The following is a 17416-nucleotide window of genomic DNA, read 5'->3' as shown; positions in this document are numbered from 1 at the left end:
CACTGGGGCCGTTGGGGTCTGGTCTGGGGCCTGCCCACGGAGGGGCCTGGGCTGCAGGGCCGAGTGCATGCAGTACCCCGTGGAGGGAACGGAGACCCTGAGCCCACCCATCCCTCCCTGCAGAGGCCGGGGCAGGGACCCGCATGTGGTGTCCAGCGCCGGCGCTCAGGCACCAGGGCCAGCTCGCGGGCCTGCAGGCAGTGCTGGGGGGCGGCCACCCAGCCCCGCCACCCTCAGTGCCTCCTCCGACCACAGGTTCTACTTCAAGAAAGTGAGCGACGAGTTCGAGTGCGGCGTGGTGTTCGAGGAAGTGCGTGAGGACACAGCTGTGCTGCCCGTCTTTGAGGAGAAGATCATTGGCAAGGTGGAGAAGGTGGACTGACTGGCAGCCTGGCCGCTGCACCCCCGAGCGCCACGAGGGCCCTCACCGGGCTGCCCGCTCTCGCAAGTGCAGTGGGTGCAGCTGCTGGCAGGGTGGTGCCCTTGTCCAAGCAACCCACCCAGTCCGTCTGTGTCCAGGAGGGCAGGAGTTTGCTGGGGCCCCTCCTCCCAGGGGTGCGCGAGCCCGCACCCGCGGGGAGCCCGCCATGGGGCCACCTGGAGACCCTGCCCAGCGACCCCGTGCTGCTAAGCGGACGCCCCCGGCGCGTGCCTCCTGTGGCCCGCCCTGGCCGGGGCCACCCCAGAGCCAGGGTGCAGGGGGCTCCGGGGCCTCTGTCCATTGTCTGTGTCACCGAGTGCCTTCAACCAGCTTGTCTCTGGCCTGCCACTGTGTGGACCCGGCGCCGAGCACCAAGGCCTGAGCCGGCTCAACGGGTCCCGGGCCGCCCTCCCCAGGGCCCCTGTAAATATGTACATTTCTCAGGCCCGCACCAGCGGGGGGGGGGGGGGCTGTCCTGAGCCCGTTTTTCATGCGCTGACTTGTACAATTATCTTTTCAAAGGTACTTGGATAATAATAAAATAAAACCATTTTTGAACCTTCTCTGGCTGTGGACTGCATTGTCCAACGTGGCTGCCGGGTGCCCGGCATGCATGCCCTGCCTCACAAGCACCATTCGAGGTCGGGCCCAGCCTCGTGGGGCACGGGGTGGGGGACACGGAGCCACGCTGGCACCTTGGGGAAGAGGGCAGGGCCAACACAGCAGCAGTGCTGTGGTCCTCCTTCCTGCCCTGGTGGGGCTGCAAACCCAGGCTGGACCCAGGTGCCCATCAGGAGGGCTGGGCCCCACCCAGGATGTAGAGACCCCGGGGGCTGAAATCCGGCCCCAACCAAGACCAGGGCTGCCCTTCTCAGGAACCACACACAGTCCAAGACCGGAGCTTTTTATTCACACAACTGCTCTCACGGCTCCAGACAAGCTCCTGGGTGGGTGCTGACGGCGGGCAGCTACAGCTCGTCCCTGGGCTCCGTGGCGTTTCCTGGCTTCTCCTGGAAGGCGTCACAGAGACCCAGCTGGATGCCACACCCTCAACCCAGCCCCGCCCATGCCCGCCCACAGCCACCCTCCAGAGGACTGGCCCGAGGCCTGGCGCCTGGGGACAGACACCCACAGGGAAGGTGGCTCCGGACACCTCCGCAGGCTCCTCTGTGGGCAGCTCGCCCCCACTGTCCAGAAACTTGGAGAAGGTCTCCAGGTCCCTGGCGCCTTTGTAGTCAATCACCTGAGGAGGGATGTGATCTGGGGACCCCGCCTCCTGGACCCAAGGCTGACCCTCCGAGGCCAGGCCCACCTCCAGCCGAGGGCAGAAGCATGCAAACCGAGCCCAGGCCACACCTTCCGCCCGGGCCCTGCTGGGAAGTACTTGAGGGTGGGGAAGCCGTGCACAGGGAAGGCCTCCAGCTCATTGGCTGTGGCGTCCAGCTCGGCGATGACGATGTCCTCGTGGTCCCTGTACTTCTCGGCCAGCTCCTCCCAGGCTGGGGCCATCTCCTTGCAGTGGGTGCACCACGGGGCGTCTAGGACAGGACACGTCAGCACAGCCAGCAGGGCCCCTGCCGCCCACCACCCGCCACAGCCACACTCACAGAACTTGATAAACACGTTCTTAGTCTCATCAAAAGCCACCTGCTCGAAATTCTTGCCCACGAGGGTCTTGACTGGCCGTTGGTCCCAGTCTGGGGGGACCTCCTGGCTCAAGCGATAGGGCTAAGGGAACAGGGCCAGGGGTTTCACCGGCGGTCTCTCCCAGTAGCTGCTGCTCCCACCCCATGGGCAGCCCGCCACTGACCTTGACCCCTCCACCCAGGACCATGCGGCAGAAGTCTGTGACGGCGGCAGTGGTGACCAGCGCCCCGGGCTCTGGCGCGTACTTCTTGGTGGTCTCGATGTTGATGAAGCGCAGGGTGGGGGCCTCCCGGGCCTCGAGGCCGAAGTACTGGAGCACATGGTCGTTGTTGGCATTCACGTCCACCACCACGAACAGCACCTGCCGGCAGGAAGTTCGAGTGGGCTCCCCACAGCCCCGCCACCCCTGCCCCTAGGCCCAGCCAGTACCTGCCCCCGGAAGGGGGGAGCCGCCTCCCGGAAGCCTGCCAGCAGCTCCCGGTGGGCGTCCAGCGTCTGGTTGATGAACAGCAGCAGGTGGTTAAGGATCCTGGCCGCAAAGATCTTAGAGGATGTCTGCAGGGGCAGGTGGAGCTCGTAGAGGCCCCCACGACCACTGCCCACCACCCGCACCCGCCTGGCAGCCCGCTCACCTCACTGTTGTACTCTGTGACCAGGTGCATGCTGTGCGTGAGCAGAAAGCGTGACAGGTCCCCCTGGTCCAGGCCCAGCTCCTTGTCCACCGGGAAGTCCGCCCGCCCTTCGTCAAACTGGACGACGCCGGGCGGGTCAGGGGAGCCGGCACCCCCGCCCCGGCCCCTCCCTGAGCCCGCCTGACCCACCTTCTTAAAAAGGACCACCGTGTCCTTGGTGAGGCCGAACTTCTGAAAGAGCTGCGGCCGGTTGGTGAGGCCAAAGGTCATGTCCAGGGCGTCCTGGGCCAGGCCCAGGAAGGTAGCCACGTCCCTGTCCTGCAGGTCCTGAGGGGCCCGGGTCTGTGAGGCCGCCGGGCCCACCCCCTGCTCCCAGGCCCGGCCCCGGCCCCCAGCGCACCTGGAAGAAGCCGACGACCACCACGTCCCGGGTGTCCATGAGTGCGTGGGCGTCCTCCTCGTGCTCCAGCCGCCTGGCGCTGGGCCCCACCCGCCGCCGCAGCCACTCGGCAATGCCCTCGGCCTCCCGGGGGCCTGCGGAGACTCCCCTCAGCCAAGGCTCAGTGTCTGCCGCCCGCCCGCCCCCTCGCCTGCCCCCGCACCAGTGTACTCCTCCGGGTGTGTGCGGTTCCCGTCTCGGAAGAACTTGAGCGTGGGGTATTCTGTCACCGCAAACTCCTCGGCCAGCTCTGGCTCCGCGGGCCCATCCACCTTGGCCAGCCTGGCTCTGGCTGACTCTGCAGCCAGCAGGGCAGCCGCCTTGCTGTACTCAGGGGCCAGGGCTCTGCAGTGCCCACACCACGGGGCATCTGGAGGACAGACCCATGAGCGCCCCAGGCCGCCACCACCCTGCTGCAGCCCCTGCTCCGGCCCGGCCAGAGCCGGCCAACCCTGGGGCCAGCTCCACGCTTGAGATCCAGCAGGGAGCAACACATCCAGTCCACACCCACCTCGTCAGGGGCCCACCTGAGCCTCGGCCACACGGAGCCCGCAAACCAGAGGCCAGACTCCTTGAGGGCTCCCGCGCGGGACTGCAGTAGCCAGCACTGTCCCGAGAGTGGGCTTAGGACAGATCGTCTGTGGCCACCCCCTGAGGCCAGCTCCCGCCATCTGCCTGTGGAGGCCTGCAGGCTGGGAGTGGCTCCCACCTGTAAATTGGCTGTACAACCCCAGATGGATGTGTAAGTCTGAGTGCTGGCTAGCCCTTCACAGAAGAGCCTGGGGGACACTGACTGGTTCTCCCCTGCACCTGTGCCTCCCCACCGTGAGGCTGGACCCCAGGCCCAGCTCTGCCCCAGGCTCTGACAGAGCTCCGGGAGCACAGTGAAGGCAGAGCAGAGCACCCGGGCGGCCCCTGCGGGTCCCCAGCCACGCTAGCCTGGCACTCACAGAATTCCACCAGCAGGGCTGGGTGCTCCCGCAAGGCCTGGCCCAGGGTCTGCCGGCTCAGCACCAAGACCCCATCCTCCTCCAGGGGATCCTCCTCGGGGGGCTGCTCCTCGGGGGCCTCCTCCAAGGGACCCCCAGGCCCTGGCCCCTGTCCCCACAGGCCAGAGGCCCCGAGAAGCAGCAGCAGCACCGGCAGCAGCTGGCCATCCATGGCGGTGCGGGGGCCCCTGGGGCGGGGGCAGATAAGGGGGCAGGGGGCCAAGCAGCGGCCGCCACGTGGCACCCAGGCCTGGTCGCGGGAGAGATAAGGCCGGGAGCCCCCCCGCCCGGGGAGGGAGGCAGACAGGCGACACCACGGGCACCGACACAGAGCGACATTTAATAGGACCGTTCAGGGCACAGTGCCAGGCCTGGGGGGGCATCCCGGGACAGGACGGAGGGTGGGGGTCTGGTCACCGAGGGGCCGGGGAACGCTCAGGGCTCCCTTGCAGCAGCTGACAGAGGCGGGGAGGCCAGTGGGAAGAGGCCCTGGGGCGGGGCGCTCAGCGCTCCCAGTCCTGGCAGACGTGGAGGCCCCACTCCCAGGACAGGTGGGCGGTCCTGTCATCATCGGTGAAGAAGGACGTGACCACGTAGGCGCCCCGCACCAGCGCGCCTCGGGGCGCCTCCTCCACCGGAGTCACGAACTCGTACTCCTGGGCGCTCGGGCCGTAACTGCCCACCATGTAGACGGTTTTGTCCACTGTGGGGGAACGAGCGCACTGGGGACTGCCCTCTGCCCTCCCCCCGAGTCCCTCCCACCCCGTGCCCCCAGCACCCCACCCTCACCTCGCAGGCCGTGGCGGTAGGTGTGATGCAGACACTTCAGCCCACTGACGATCTCCTTGTTGACCTGAGGGACAGACAGTGTTAACGGGAACTTCTGGGGCTGGGCCTGGGGCTGGGCCTGAGGCTGGCTGGTGTCCCCCATGACAGCTCCCTCACCTTGAAGGTAATCTTCACTTTGTAATCAACACCCTCCTTCAGGACAAACACCTGGTTTTTCAGCGCAGCCAACTCCCCTGTTAGGGAAAGTGCAGCTAAGCGTAAACTCCTGTGAGGATGAAACCCTGAGCCTGGAGCCCCCATGGGGGGCCTGTTATCTGTGGGCTCTGCAGTCTGAGGACTTGGAATTGGGTCCTAAGAGGTCCACGGCCAGGTCTCTACCCCAAAGATCAGTTCATATTTTGCAGAAGTTACCAGTGAGGTCCCTGCCTGGGGCTTGGAGTCGCGCCCCTCATCTGGGAGTTACCTGTGAGGTCCATGATGATGGGCCCCGGGGCCTGTTCAGATATCAGTGTCAGCCTGGTCACCTGAACGTTGGGCAGGCTTGGATCTGAAGAGAAACCGGGAGTGTACAGGTGCCCCTGCCCCGCCCTCCCCCCAGGCCCAGGACGCGGGCGTACCCACGGCGGGCGGCACAGGCCCCAGCAGGGCCCGCTTGTACTTGACCAGGCTCTCGTCGTCTGGGTCCAGCTGCTGGATCTCCAGGAGGCTCTTCTTCCCCGGGGCCCGGTACTCGGGCACGGCCTCGTCCAGCGCCTCTTCCGGTGGCAGCTGGCCCCCCTCTTTGTCGGTCAGGAGGACTGGGGTTTGGGGAGGCCGTGTGAGCAGCTGCTGCCAGCTGACCCTGGCCTTTGCTGGAGTCTGCCATATGGCCAGCTGGACCTCCCACCGCCCAAAGGAGGGAACTGAAGAGGCAGCCTGTGAGGGCTCTGGGAGCGGGGTGGGCAGGAAGACGCAGGCCAGCACCCACACCCAGCCTCTTCAGGAGGGGCCTGGCTAGTGCAGGAGGCTCCCAGAGATGAGGCAAGGGACCCCTGGAGGCACCAGCTGCCTTCCCCTGGCCCGACCCTTCGTGCAGAGCCCCTCCCTGACTCTGAAGCAAAGGTGAGGAGAGGGAAGGGCCCAGATGGGGAGCAACCCTGGGGCTGGGGTCCACACTCAGAGTGACCACTGAGATCTCTGGAGCAGAGGCTGCACCCCGACACCCTGCAGGGCCCCCGGGCCCCATTCCCACAATGCTCTGGGACAGCTCTGGGTCCCTGCCACACTGCCGGGAGCTGGCTTCCCTGAATGCCTCCCCATGGCGCAGGGGTTCCCCCACACGATGCTCCTGAAGAGTAGGGGTGTCTCTCCAAACGACTCTGCTTATGTTCTGAGGCCACCGCCCCAGGTGCCTCCAGACCTCTTCAGCTGAGCCCCGTCCCTGGGCCTTAACGGGGGTCACTCCCAGCCCTTCGCACAGTCCCAGGAGCCAGCTCCCATGGTGCCCTGGGGCCGGGTCTCTGAGTCCCTGCCCACTGCGCCCCGGTCCTTGTGGGCTCCTCAACCTCCCCAAGGGGCACGAGCCCCACCCAAGGAAGAGCGGACCTCAGGGGCAGGTTCCCGCGGGGAGAGGGACCCCCTGCGGTCCTGGCTTCACAAGCAGACCCGCCCCCTCTTGGCCCCTTGCCCCATGACTGTCTAGCCTGGGAGAAGCCCCCCACCCTCTCCAGAGCGCGGCGGGGGGACCGTGCCGCAAGGTCCCCACGAGCGCCCCCAAAGTTTCCGAGGGGGAGAAGCCGGTTTGCCCGGGACTGAGCGCCCCCGCCCAGAGCCCCCCGCCCACGTGGCCGCCCTGGCCCCAGCCGGGCCGCTCACCTCGGGCGCACAGCGCCAGCCGGAGCAGTTCCAGCAGCTGCGCCCCCAGCTCGCACGCGTCCAGGCCCAGCATGGTGGCCCGCGGCCCGGCCCCGCCGCCGAGCCGCCGAGGAGCCGCCGCCCGCCCCGCCGCCGCCGCCCGGCTCGGCGCTCAGCCCCGGCGCGACTGCGGTGAGCTCATCCCGGCCGGGAGCGCCCCCCGCGCCCAGCGCCGCGCCCGCGCCGCGCGCCCCCAGCCGCTCCGCGGACCCCGCGCAGCCCCGCAGAGACGCGCTTGTCGCCCGCTCGGCGCCGGCACCCGGTCGTCCCCGCCGCGGGCGCACCCGGACCCCGCACGGCCGCCGCGGACACAGACGTACACGGCCGTGGTCACGGTCCCAGCCTTCCGCCCCGCCTGCACCCCGCTCTGGCCATCAGGGCGGCCCCACCCCCGCGGTGCCGCCGGGAGTCTGGGGAGTCTCTGGGGAAGCCCTCTGGGCGGGGCGGGTGGAGCCCAGGGCGCCGAGGGGAGCAGGTGCGTCCCCCCCACAAGTCCCCAGGCTCTTGTTACCTGCCGGCAGCGCAGGCCGCACCTGGGCACCCCCCCCCCACACACACACACCCTCTGGAGCTTCCTTCTGGGCAGAGGGGACCCCTGGAGTGTGCCCAGCCTCAGGGGGTGGGGGGTGCTGTGCACCCTAGAGGTTCACCGGCGTCAGCGCAGACGGGCCAGCGTCCAGACACAGGGTCGGGGTCCCCCACACAGTGAGGCACCCAGCCGCGATGCTCAGTGTTTACTGAGCTGGCTATGCGAGGGCGGCTTGGGTGGAGGGGCCTTTGTGCTCCGGAAGCCCCTGTCCTTGGTGGGGGAAGAAAAGGGACTGATTCAAAACAGGATGGGGAGGTGGAGAGCTGAGAGGAGACACAGAACGGGTCTCTGGTCTCGATGCCTAAACAGAGTTTGCAGCAGGCAGATGGGGGGGGTCAGCAGGGTGGGGGCGGGGTGAGCTGGACCACATGCTGGGGCTGTACCTCAGCGTGGGGGGGGGGGGGACAGAACACCAGCTGGAGTCCCCCTGCTTCCTTACACCCCTGAATCCCCCCGCCCCATTTCTGAGGACACCCAAGGCTCAGATCTGCCCTTGCCCAAAGGAGCCTCTATCTTCGGAGGAGGCCAGCAGGCCGTGGTGCTGGGGGCACGCGGGCTGGCCGGGGACCATACCCCCTGGAGCCCACCTGCCCACAATCTCTCTGAGGCAGGATCTCCCCAGCCCCTCCAGGGTCACATCCCACCCACCTCCCCAGGAGGCCACTCGTCCCCAGACCGGGGACAGCTCTGGCCTCTGGTGGCTTTCAGCCTCTCTGGAAGAGGACAGCTAGGTAGACCTGTGGTCAGCCTGATCTGACCTGTGTGAGTGGGGCTGGGTGGGTGGGTTTCACTAGGATCTAGGGGAGAGTGATGCCTGGGGGGGTAGGAGCCCCCTCCAGGCCCCTCCCCAGCTCATCCTGGACCTGGTTTCACCAGCAGTAGAAATAGATTCAGATCGCCATGACTGAGGCTTCTGGCCAAAGGCCAATGCCAACATCCTGCCCCACCCCCCAGCACCTAAAAAACAGAAATAGACCTGTCTGCACACTTTAGAAAGGCCCCAGCAAAGGGGTGTGGGAAGCCAAGATGCTGGAGGAGGGAGAGAAATGGCCAGGCTGGGCCCTCAGCCCAGAGAATGCCCACGAATCTCAGGAGCAGGTGCTGAGATCCCTCTGCAGTAAAGGCCCCTCCCACAGTCTCCCACAGCCTCAGGGTAACCTGGGTGGGGTCTCTGCTCTCCAAAGGCCCCCTCAGGCCCCTGTGCAGTTGAGGGGAAGGATGCTACTACCTTCAGTCTTCCCCAAGCCTCAAGGACCCCCTCCTGCACACCTTCGCAGCAGTGTCCCGCCAACCCAGGAGCACCTCAGGGGTCAGGCACAGGATCACAACTGCAGGGACACTCGCCTCGGGCTGTTTGACCCCTCACCCAGACCCCACAGCCCCCCACGGCTGACCACTGCAGCACCCAGCAGGTATGGAGGAGGGGTCCCCCACCGAGGCCACCTTCCCCCACGTCTCCTCTCCGGAGACCCTCCTCTCCCAGAGTCCTCTCCCGTGTCTGCGGCCCAGCCTTTCTCAGAGTCCTCGCCCATCTCTGAACCTCCCCCACCCGCGTCCCAGCTGTGCCCGGTTCTCTCATCCCCCACGTTGCCCGGGTGGGGCCAAGCCCCCCTCGAAGCGCCAGGCAAGTCCCCGCAGACATCGGTTTCTCGTGTCGTGAGGGGAGCCTGTCGTGAGGCGGATGCTCTTAGGCCCGCGCGACCCCCAGCCACAGACCTCGAGGCCGCTGCGGGTGAACACGCGGGCGGGGCGGGGCGGCGGTCGGAGCGGGGCGGGGCGCGCGGACACCCTCGCCGCGCCCGGCCTGCCTTTGCCATGGCCGCCGGCCCCGCTCCCCTCGGCGGGCAGCCCCCCGCGCAGAGTCCGTATCTGAGCAAGGTGGGTGCAGAGGTCCCTCCCGCTCCCCGATTTCCCGGCACGCGAGGCCGGGAGGGGCCGGAGAGCAGTGAGTGCGGGTGCGCGCGAGTGTGGCCGCTACGCGAGCGCGCGAGTGTGGCCGCGGGTCAGGGGCGATGGCCCTGTGCGAGCGGGGTGGGGCGACGGAGACCCTGGGACTGGGGTCGCCCCTCGCCCGCCACCCAGCCCCCCAGCCCCCCAACGTCCCCGCGCTTCCGCGCTCCGCCGCGGCCTGAAATCGCACCATCAGTGCGCGTTAATCTCCAGGCACACTGATCCGGCGCGTCCCGGCCGGTTCCTGGTTAATCGGGATCTGGGGGTGGGGCAGGCCAGCCGCCGTAGACCCTCAACCTCCTCCGAGCAGATGGAGAGGATGGTCGTGACCATGCAGGACCCCGACCAGGGCGTGACGATGCGGAGCCAGCGCCTGCTCGTCACCGTCATCCCGCACGCGGTGAACGGTGAGGCCGCTGCGGGCGGGGGCGGGTGGAGGGGCCGCCGAGGCCTCGGCTCACCCCGGCCTCTGTCGCGCAGGCAGCGACATCGTGGAGTGGCTGGTCCAGAAGTACTCCATCGCGGAGGACGGTAAGGGGCCGCCGGTGCTCTTCCTGCGCCCCCCCCCGAGGCCCTGGGGTCGGGCGGGGCCAAGCCCGCTGGCTCCTCCCGACCCTGAGACCACTGCCTGACTTCCCAGAGGCCCTGCACCTGGGCAGCCTCCTCGTGCAGCACGGTTACCTCTACCCGCTGCGCGACCCCCGCCGCCTCGAGCTCCGGCCGGATGAGACGCCCTATAGATTCCAGGTCAGCCTAGACTGGGAACAGGTAGGGTGCCGCGGTGGCAGCACCCCCCCCACCCCAGTCGGGGACTCCAGGGAGGGGTGGGGCTGTGGCTGGAGCAGGACCCCCTGCCTGGTGATCCGCTGGCCACTCTCCAAAAGGCCTGGACTGTAAGTGTCCCTGTGACAGAAAGGCCAGGTCAAGGGGAGGAACCTTTAGTAGGGCCCCCTAAGGGGTAGTCCCTGCAGAGGACCCCGCTAGCTAGCTTACCCGGGTCCTGAGGCCTCCACCACCGCCAGGGCCCTGAAGAATCCAGTGCTGCATCTTAGTGTGTGTCCTCAGCCATGATGGGACGCCCCTCCTGGCCACACCAGGGACCCCGGCAGGGCTTGCGCTCAGTCCCAGCCCCCAGCACTGCAACTGCATCAGGGTCCTGGGCAGGAAGCCCGGAGTCAGGGAATGGCAGGTGGTCAGCTGAGCATGGGGGTGGTCAGCAGATGACCCCAGCCGGCCCAGTCTGTTCCCCAGGGAGCTGAGAGGGTAGGGACAAACTCTCAGGTGGGGAAGGCCCAGAAAGTCCCAGAAACCTTTGTTCCTGCTCCTTGCCAGACGCCCTATTTCTGGACGAGCACCCTGTGGCCAGCCGCCGAGCTGGACTATGGTGAGTGAGGAGGGGTGGGTCAGCCCGGGTGAAGCCTCGGGCTGATGGCCTCGGGTGTGAGGCTGCAGGGGAGGGGAGCCGACGCTTCTCTGCAGCCCGTGCCTGCCCTTCCAGCCATCTACCTGGCCAAGAAGAACATCCGAAAGCAGGGCGCCCTGGTGGACCATGAGAAGGTGGGCATCCTTCCCTTCACAGGCTGAACTCAGCCTGGGGATGCCAGTCCCCGCTTGAGGCCCTGGAGCACACGAGGTGACTCAAGGGGAGGTGGGTGTCTGCGCTCCAGAGCTGGGCGCAGGAGGGAGGGTCCCACTGGAGACCTTGACCCTGGCCAGGAGCACTACCACCAGCTGCACAGGAAGATCAACCACGCGTGGGACCTGGTGATGATGCAGGCCCGGGAGCAGCTGCGGTGAGGCCCGCCCGCTTGCCCCGCACCCTCCCGCGCGGGACTGTCCAGGCCTTGGCCTGAGGGTGGGGCTGCTGGCATGGACACAGTGTCCCTCCAACTTTGCCCACCCCCCCCCCCCAGGGCAGCTAAGCAGCGCAGGAAGGGGGACCGGTTGGTGATCGCATGCCAGGAGCAGACGTACTGGCTGGTGAACAGGCCCCCGGTGAGCCCCTGGGGGAGGTTCTTGCACAGCCGTGGGGTCCTGCCTCACGTGCTCGCTGGCAGGACCTCCTTTCTGACCCCTGGGAAGGACGTGCTTTTAGGGGTTCTGTCAGGTGACAGGAAGTTCTCTTTCTGTGGTTCATCACAACTCAGAGGTCACAAGGCCTGGCCTGAGCTGCCCCTGCCCACAGACCAGGGCCCACCTGCTTCTCTCTGGGTCTAAGGAATCTGACTGAGGACAACTGAAGGCCCTGGGGGGTGAGGGGGCACCCGAGGCCCTTGGGGAGAGGGGTGAATGGGCGCACCTTAGGCCCTTGGGGGTAGGGGTGGGGTCACCTGAAGGCTCTGGGGGGGGCGGGTGGGGGCCAGGCTTCGCTGCAGCATGAGGGGCTGAGGTTGCAGGCCGGAGGCCCCCGAGGTGCTGGCCTGGGGCCTAGAAGGTGGGTTGAGGTCACCCTGGAGAGTCCGGTGGCCATCAGCTGTGCGGGCAGTGCCAGCCGACCACAGTAGGTGCGCACTGGGGGCGTGATTACCCGTCAGGTGTGGCTGCTGTCTCCAGGGAGATGGCCCCTAACCCTCCACTTGGGGGTCCCGGGCTCAGGGCGCAGAAGTGGCGCGGGCGTAGCTGAGGGCCACGAGGGCTCCTGGGCTGCAAGCGGGGAGGGCAGCCGCCTCGTCCCACGGGGTGGGCGCCCATGGGGGCGGGGTGGCAGGACCCCACATGTTCAGCAGGGCCACCCGGGGTTCCGGTCTGAGCAGCTCAGAGCCTGGGGTGAGCTTGGCCCAGGCGGGGAAGGACGAGGGGCCTGGGACAGATCGTGGGCTTCACCGGAGGAGCTGGGTGAGGGCTGGAGAGGAGACAGGGTGGGCTGGGCAGGCAGGGTGCCCTGGGAGCGGGCGGGCAGACGGGAGACAGGGCCCAGGCTCCTCTGAGCACGTTTCCTCGGTGGGGGGGACATGTCAGAGCTTCTGTGTCAGGGGTCAGGAGGGTCTCCGCAGTCCACCCGAGCTGTGCCCCCCCCCACTACTTCTTGTCTCTGCAGCCAGGGGCCCCCAGCGTGCTGGAGCAGGGGCCAGGGCGGGGCCCCTGCACGGCCGGGCGAGTGCCGAAGGTGAGAACCCTGCGGGCATGCCCCCGCCCCCAACCCCGCCCCATGTGCCCCCACCTCCACCGCCCCCTCACTGAAGGGGCCTGCTGTGGACTGCCTGCCCACCTGTCCGTCAGACGGCCCCGGCACTTGATCACTTCAGCTGTTCTGCTCTGCTCCTTGCCTTACTGCCCCTACCCCAGTCCCCTGCTAACTCGTTCTCTCTTGCCTCCCACCTGCTGCCCTGGGTGCAAGTGAGTACAGCGGGCCTTATGGTGGGGGGGCTTCCCCCAACCAGGGCAGCATCAGGGTCTGCAGGACCTTGCGGGGGTGGGCAGGGCTGGGGGCCCAAGGGACCCGGCAGAAGGAACCACGCTCTCCAGAGCATGACTAGACCAGGACACACGGCTGAACTTGGTCACTGTTGAGTCCTCAGTCAGAGCCAATGACACCGGCAACAGGGGAGGTTCTTCTGGTCTTCCTGACTTAAGAATCATACTTTGTGGTCACGGTTTTATCACTTCCATCAGAGTCAGCTGAGAGGGAAGGTCGGCATCACAGGTGTCCTGGGGGTGCTGTGCCTCTCCCCTCCCCGTGGTATGTTTAAGTAGGAAGTGGTGACGGTTGAGGTACCTCAGGCAGCTCTGAGCATCCAAGGGCTTGGTTAACACCCAGAACCTCCAGACTCGGGGCCCCAGGGAACTTCCTGAAAAGTCAGACCCTGCAATAGAGGCAGGGGCTCTGAGGGGCAGGGAAGGGGTGGGACATCAGGCCCCAGAGGGGCCTGCCTTCTAACTGCAGCCCACCGGCCCCTTGCAGACCAAGACCGTGGATTTCTACAGGCGGGAGGTAGGTGGGGGGAGGAGAGGGCGGGGGGCTGGTAGCTCCCAGGCCCGGCCCCCCTCACAGGCCTCCTGTCCTAGGTCGAGTGCTTGCGCAGGGCACTGGGCCGAGCCCGCGTGAAGTCCTCCACCTGCCTCGAGGCGTGAGTGGGATGGGGGTGGCGGCTGGCACCCCAAGTCCAGACCCTTCCCCTGCGCCCTGGTCCCCACAGTCCCCCTGCAGCGGCCCTGGCACCGCCCCACCCCCAGGTACCTGAAGTTTAGCAGCCAGCATGGGCCACACGACCCCATCATGTCGGGGTGCCTGCCCAGTAATCCCTGGGTCACAGACGATGATGCCTACTGGGCCATGAATGCACCCAGGTGAGCAGGTGGTCCAGGGGTGCAGATGTGCCCACCCAGGGCGGGGACCCGGGCCTGGCCTCTGTGGCACAGCTCCTCACAGGCCTCCCAGATTGATCTATCTGCCCTCCACCAGCGCGGCCATGCCCACCAGGCTCCGCGTGGAGCAGTGGGCCTTCAGCTTCCGGGAGCTCCTGGAAGACCCCGTGGGACGGGCCCACTTCATGGACTTTCTCGGGAAAGAGTTCAGTGGTGAGAAGCCCCCACCCTGCTGCCTCCCGACCCCACCGCCCTGCCCCGACCCCAGGTGCCCAGCAGCCTGTGGTGAGCCTAACTTGGTGCCTGGACTCCCAGCCGAGAACCTCAGCTTCTGGGAGGCCTGTGAGGAGCTGCGCCATGGAGGCCAGGCCCGGGTCCCCGCCCTGGTGGACGCAGTGTACCAGTGAGTGCTGCGGGCTGGGGTGGTGGCTGTGGGCAGCCCCGCGGGCCTGATCCGCCAGGCTCTCCGCCCCGCGCACAGGCAGTTCCTGGCCCCTGGCGCCGCCCGCTGGGTCAACATCGACAGCCGTACGATGGAGCAGACGCTGGTGGGCCTGAGCCAGCCCCACCGCCACGTGCTGGATGACGCCCAGCGGCACATCTACCTGCTGATGAAGAAGGTGGGTGTCCCCATCCCCTTGGGAGTTGGGGTCAGACTGCAGCCCAGGCCAGTTCAGACTCACCACCCCTCCCGCCTACTGCCCCCTTAGACTTGAAAGCCATTTCCAGACTCCCTGTCTGTAGGTGTTGCAGGATGTTCCCTTCAAGGACATGCCCACCTCTTTTCTTTCAGTGTGGCCACAGAGGCCAGCATCACACCTCAAACACCAACGGTATTCTTTATTTGCTTTTTTTGTATTTTTAAAATATTTTTTATTTTTATTTATTTATTTGACTGCAGCGGATCTTAGCTACAGCAAGCAGGATCTCCAGTTGTGGCACATGGGATCTGAAATTTATTTTTATTTTTCACTGTGCTGGGTCTTTATTGCTGCTGCACAGGTGGTGGCTGCGTGTTCTCCACTCAGGAGGGGTGCAGGGCCAGCCGTCTCTTCTCGGGGAGAAGCCCCACCTTGCCAGCCCCACCCTGGCCTCACACAGCCTCACACAGCCTCACACACCACTGCCTTCTCTCTGCGTTGCTGGCCCAGCGGTGCCGATGGCAGAGGAGAGACAGGACGGAGAGATGGACTTGGCTCCTCCTCTACCACTTTTCAGAATAGGCAGTTGGAGCCCTGGTATCTGCTGAGGGCAGTTGATGGTGTCGGGATGTTTTTAATGGCATTGTCCATTCACATTTTCACCATATGGGATGGGTTTTGGCCCCCTCATCTCACAGGTGGTGCAGAAACCCCCTCTCGGCTGGCTGCTCTCAAGTCCTGTGATGTGTCTGAAACCTGTGGTGCTTCCTTCCTTTCTACGGGGCCATCCTGCCCCAGAGCCAGCAGTTCCCTGAGGCCTCAGTCTTCCCCCTGTAGTGGCGTTCTGAACCCTTGACCTGCAAACCAGACTGGTCTGTAGCATCAGGGGTAGTCATGGTTACCAGGCCTTCCGGTGGATAGAATCAGGGTTTGTTTTAAGTAAAACACCAGGAGTTCGTACTGAAGCTTCTAATTTGGAATCATGATTATAGCATTCCCTTAACCTCTTTCTCCTCACTCCCCTTCTGAAAATCTAGGTTCTCAGTGGTACCGTTATAATCACTCAACTTTTCCTCTAGATTCACTCAGTAGCTGAACCGAGGATCATAGCACTACCATTCAAAGTCACTGAAAGTGCTTACTGTTTTTTTTTCTTGGTCCTTTGACTGTAGCTCCTCAGATGCTTGCTTATGTGTGGTCAGGGTGATGTTGCCCACTTGACACCCAGATTCACCTGTCCCTGCTTCACTTTCAATGTTTGTTTAAATCACTTATTTATTTTATAATCACGTGAAACATGCACACTGCTTCAGAATCTAACCTACAAAGTACCTTCCACTGAATCTTGTTTATATCCCTGTTCCGCCACCTGAAGTTAACAATGTAAATACATATTTATTTTTCTTTTTGAAACATAAGCAGCTGGGTTCATAGGTTCCTGTCCCTTTTTGCTGAATCCTGTGTCATCCTGGCCCACGCCCTCACCCTCTCTGCAGGTCCCAGAGAACCAGGGACACCGGGTCCCTGTGGCTGGAGGTTCCTGCCCCGATGGGGGCCGGTCTTCCTGAGTCTGAGCTGGTCTGGGGGGGGCCTGTCTGAGGCCCAGCCCCAGGCGAGCCGGCCGTGCTGGCTGAGCAGGAGCAGGAAGGGCTCAGGGCGGGGTGCTGTCTCTCACAGGACTCCTACCCTCGCTTCTTGAAGTCAGACTTGTACAGAAACCTGCTGGCGGAGGCTGTGGTGCCCCTGGAGACCAAGCGGCGGTGAGCCAGGTGGTGCCTGGGGCGGCGGGCGGGGGCCAGCGGCCAAGCGCTCAGGCCCCTTCTCTCCCACAGGGTGTTCCCGTTCTCACGGAAGCCCCGGCACTCCAGCCCCAGCCCTGCTCTTCTTCCTGCCTCCGCCTCTGGGGAGCCCGTGGGTGGGGATGGTGATGGGGAGACCTAGGGGGCCCTGGGGGAGGGGGCACCATCTGGCCCTTGTCAGCTGCTCTCTCTTGGGGCCCTGGCAGCTGCTGAGACCCGCCGCGCAGGCGTCCCTGCGGGCCCTGAGTGCCTGGCCTTGCAGCAGCGTCCTCTTCCCTTGTCACACCCTCCCTGGGGCGGGGAGGGGCTGATTCCCAGGGCAGGGGTGCCCTGCGCTGAGAGGAGATGGTAGCTCCCGGCGTCCTGTGCTGGCACCCACCCGGCCAGAGACTCTGGGCGCAGTCAGGTGGTCGCCAGCAGGGGGCGGCAGTCTGCAGGCCTCCCGCTGGGCCGCGGCCTCCCTGCCTCCACGGCTTCTCCCCCACCTGCAGAGATGGCTCCAGCGTCTCCAGCTTCGCTGCTCCTTTGACAGCGGGCCTGGTTCACGGCCAGGGTGGCAGAACTTTTGGGGAAAGACACCCGGGCCCCCAGACTCAGGGTGAAGGTCCAGCTGCTCCTTAGAGGGGCAGTGCCACCGCCCTCAGGGCGGCCTACACCCTCCCGCCTCCAGCACAGAAATAAAGGCCTCCGGGCCCTCACTCTGAGCCCGCGCTGCTCTGGTCTCAGTGGTGGTGCCTGTGCACGCGGTGTGGAGGCAGCGAGCGCTGGTGAGGGAGGAAGTGAGCAGTGGGCGGTTTGGATGTCAGAGGCTGTGGGTTCAGCGTCCCGTATGCGGAGGCCACAGGCCTTGGGTAGAGCTCAGGCTGCAGGGAGACCTGGCGAGAACCGTGTGCTCTGGCACACGGATGCCCGAGTTCTCTGGGGGGGCGGGTGGTGTTGAGCCCAGGTCTCCAGGGCCAGCTGTGTCTGAAGACACCCCTGTGGGGAGCACAGTGCCGGCCGGCCACAGCTCCCGGGAGCCCAGTGGCCACGGGCGCGACAGCTTCACTCACAGGGCCGGTGCACGGGGGAGGCTGTCTCTGGGCCCTGACCCCTGGCCGCCAGCACACTGTCCTGAGGCCTGCAGGCTGCTCACTGCCCAGGGCAGGCTCCTCTCTCTGCGGTGTGGGCCCTGCTCTGGGCTTCTCACAGGAACAAGGCATGCACCCCTTCAACTCCAGCCTCGTTGCCACATCCGAGGCTTTTGCAAGAAGCAGCAGAGGTGGTTCTGGAAGCAGGCTCGTCGTGTAAGTGCTTTTAGTAAATCCCTGTAGGATTCCCCA

At 65.8% G+C, this 17416-nt stretch overlaps 4 protein-coding genes across 10 annotated transcripts in view; 2 read left to right on the top strand and 2 right to left on the bottom strand.

The window, feature by feature from the left end:
• AXIN1 (axin 1) overlaps positions 1 to 984 on the top strand; it is a 38802-nt gene extending 37818 nt beyond the window's left edge. For all 7 annotated transcript variants that reach the window (XM_065923912.1, XM_065923910.1, XM_065923908.1 and 4 more), the window contains one exon: positions 256 to 984. In XM_065923912.1, the coding sequence (XP_065779984.1) occupies positions 256 to 382 (127 nt within the window). In that variant the 3' untranslated portion in view covers positions 383 to 984. The remainder of the gene's footprint in view (positions 1 to 255) is intronic.
• A 405-nt stretch (positions 985 to 1389) lies between these two features.
• On the bottom strand, positions 1390 to 4300 carry PDIA2 (protein disulfide isomerase family A member 2). Its single transcript, XM_065919258.1, has 11 exons — positions 4090 to 4300; positions 3303 to 3509; positions 3101 to 3234; positions 2890 to 3027; positions 2701 to 2817; positions 2498 to 2623; positions 2232 to 2429; positions 2029 to 2149; positions 1778 to 1959; positions 1554 to 1664; positions 1390 to 1431 (listed from the first exon to the last, which is right to left on the bottom strand). Exons 1-11 carry the CDS (start codon positions 4298 to 4300, stop codon positions 1390 to 1392), a joined length of 1587 nt encoding a protein of 528 aa, XP_065775330.1.
• A 210-nt stretch (positions 4301 to 4510) lies between these two features.
• Positions 4511 to 6844, bottom strand: ARHGDIG (Rho GDP dissociation inhibitor gamma). Its single transcript, XM_065920213.1, has 6 exons — positions 6772 to 6844; positions 5535 to 5714; positions 5381 to 5464; positions 5074 to 5150; positions 4918 to 4981; positions 4511 to 4831 (listed from the first exon to the last, which is right to left on the bottom strand). The coding sequence occupies exons 1-6, from the start codon at positions 6842 to 6844 to the stop codon at positions 4632 to 4634; spliced, it is 678 nt and encodes a 225-aa protein (XP_065776285.1). The 3' UTR covers positions 4511 to 4631.
• A 2349-nt stretch (positions 6845 to 9193) lies between these two features.
• On the top strand, positions 9194 to 16841 carry RGS11 (regulator of G protein signaling 11). The gene is made up of 17 exons (XM_065920211.1): positions 9194 to 9277; positions 9660 to 9756; positions 9830 to 9880; positions 9990 to 10096; positions 10682 to 10733; positions 10848 to 10906; positions 11066 to 11142; positions 11263 to 11344; positions 12387 to 12455; positions 13251 to 13280; positions 13355 to 13416; positions 13523 to 13636; positions 13752 to 13867; positions 13970 to 14057; positions 14136 to 14274; positions 15973 to 16055; positions 16128 to 16841. Exons 1-17 carry the CDS (start codon positions 9215 to 9217, stop codon positions 16234 to 16236), a joined length of 1398 nt encoding a protein of 465 aa, XP_065776283.1. The 5' UTR covers positions 9194 to 9214; the 3' UTR covers positions 16237 to 16841.
• Positions 16842 to 17416: the final 575 nt, after the last annotated feature.

Source organism: Muntiacus reevesi, chromosome 2 (assembly GCF_963930625.1).
Source record: "Muntiacus reevesi chromosome 2, mMunRee1.1, whole genome shotgun sequence".
Classification (NCBI taxonomy): domain Eukaryota; kingdom Metazoa; phylum Chordata; class Mammalia; order Artiodactyla; family Cervidae; genus Muntiacus; species Muntiacus reevesi.
The sequence above is the reverse complement of the archived record's forward strand: the minus strand, read 5'-3'. Positions and strand labels throughout refer to the sequence as shown.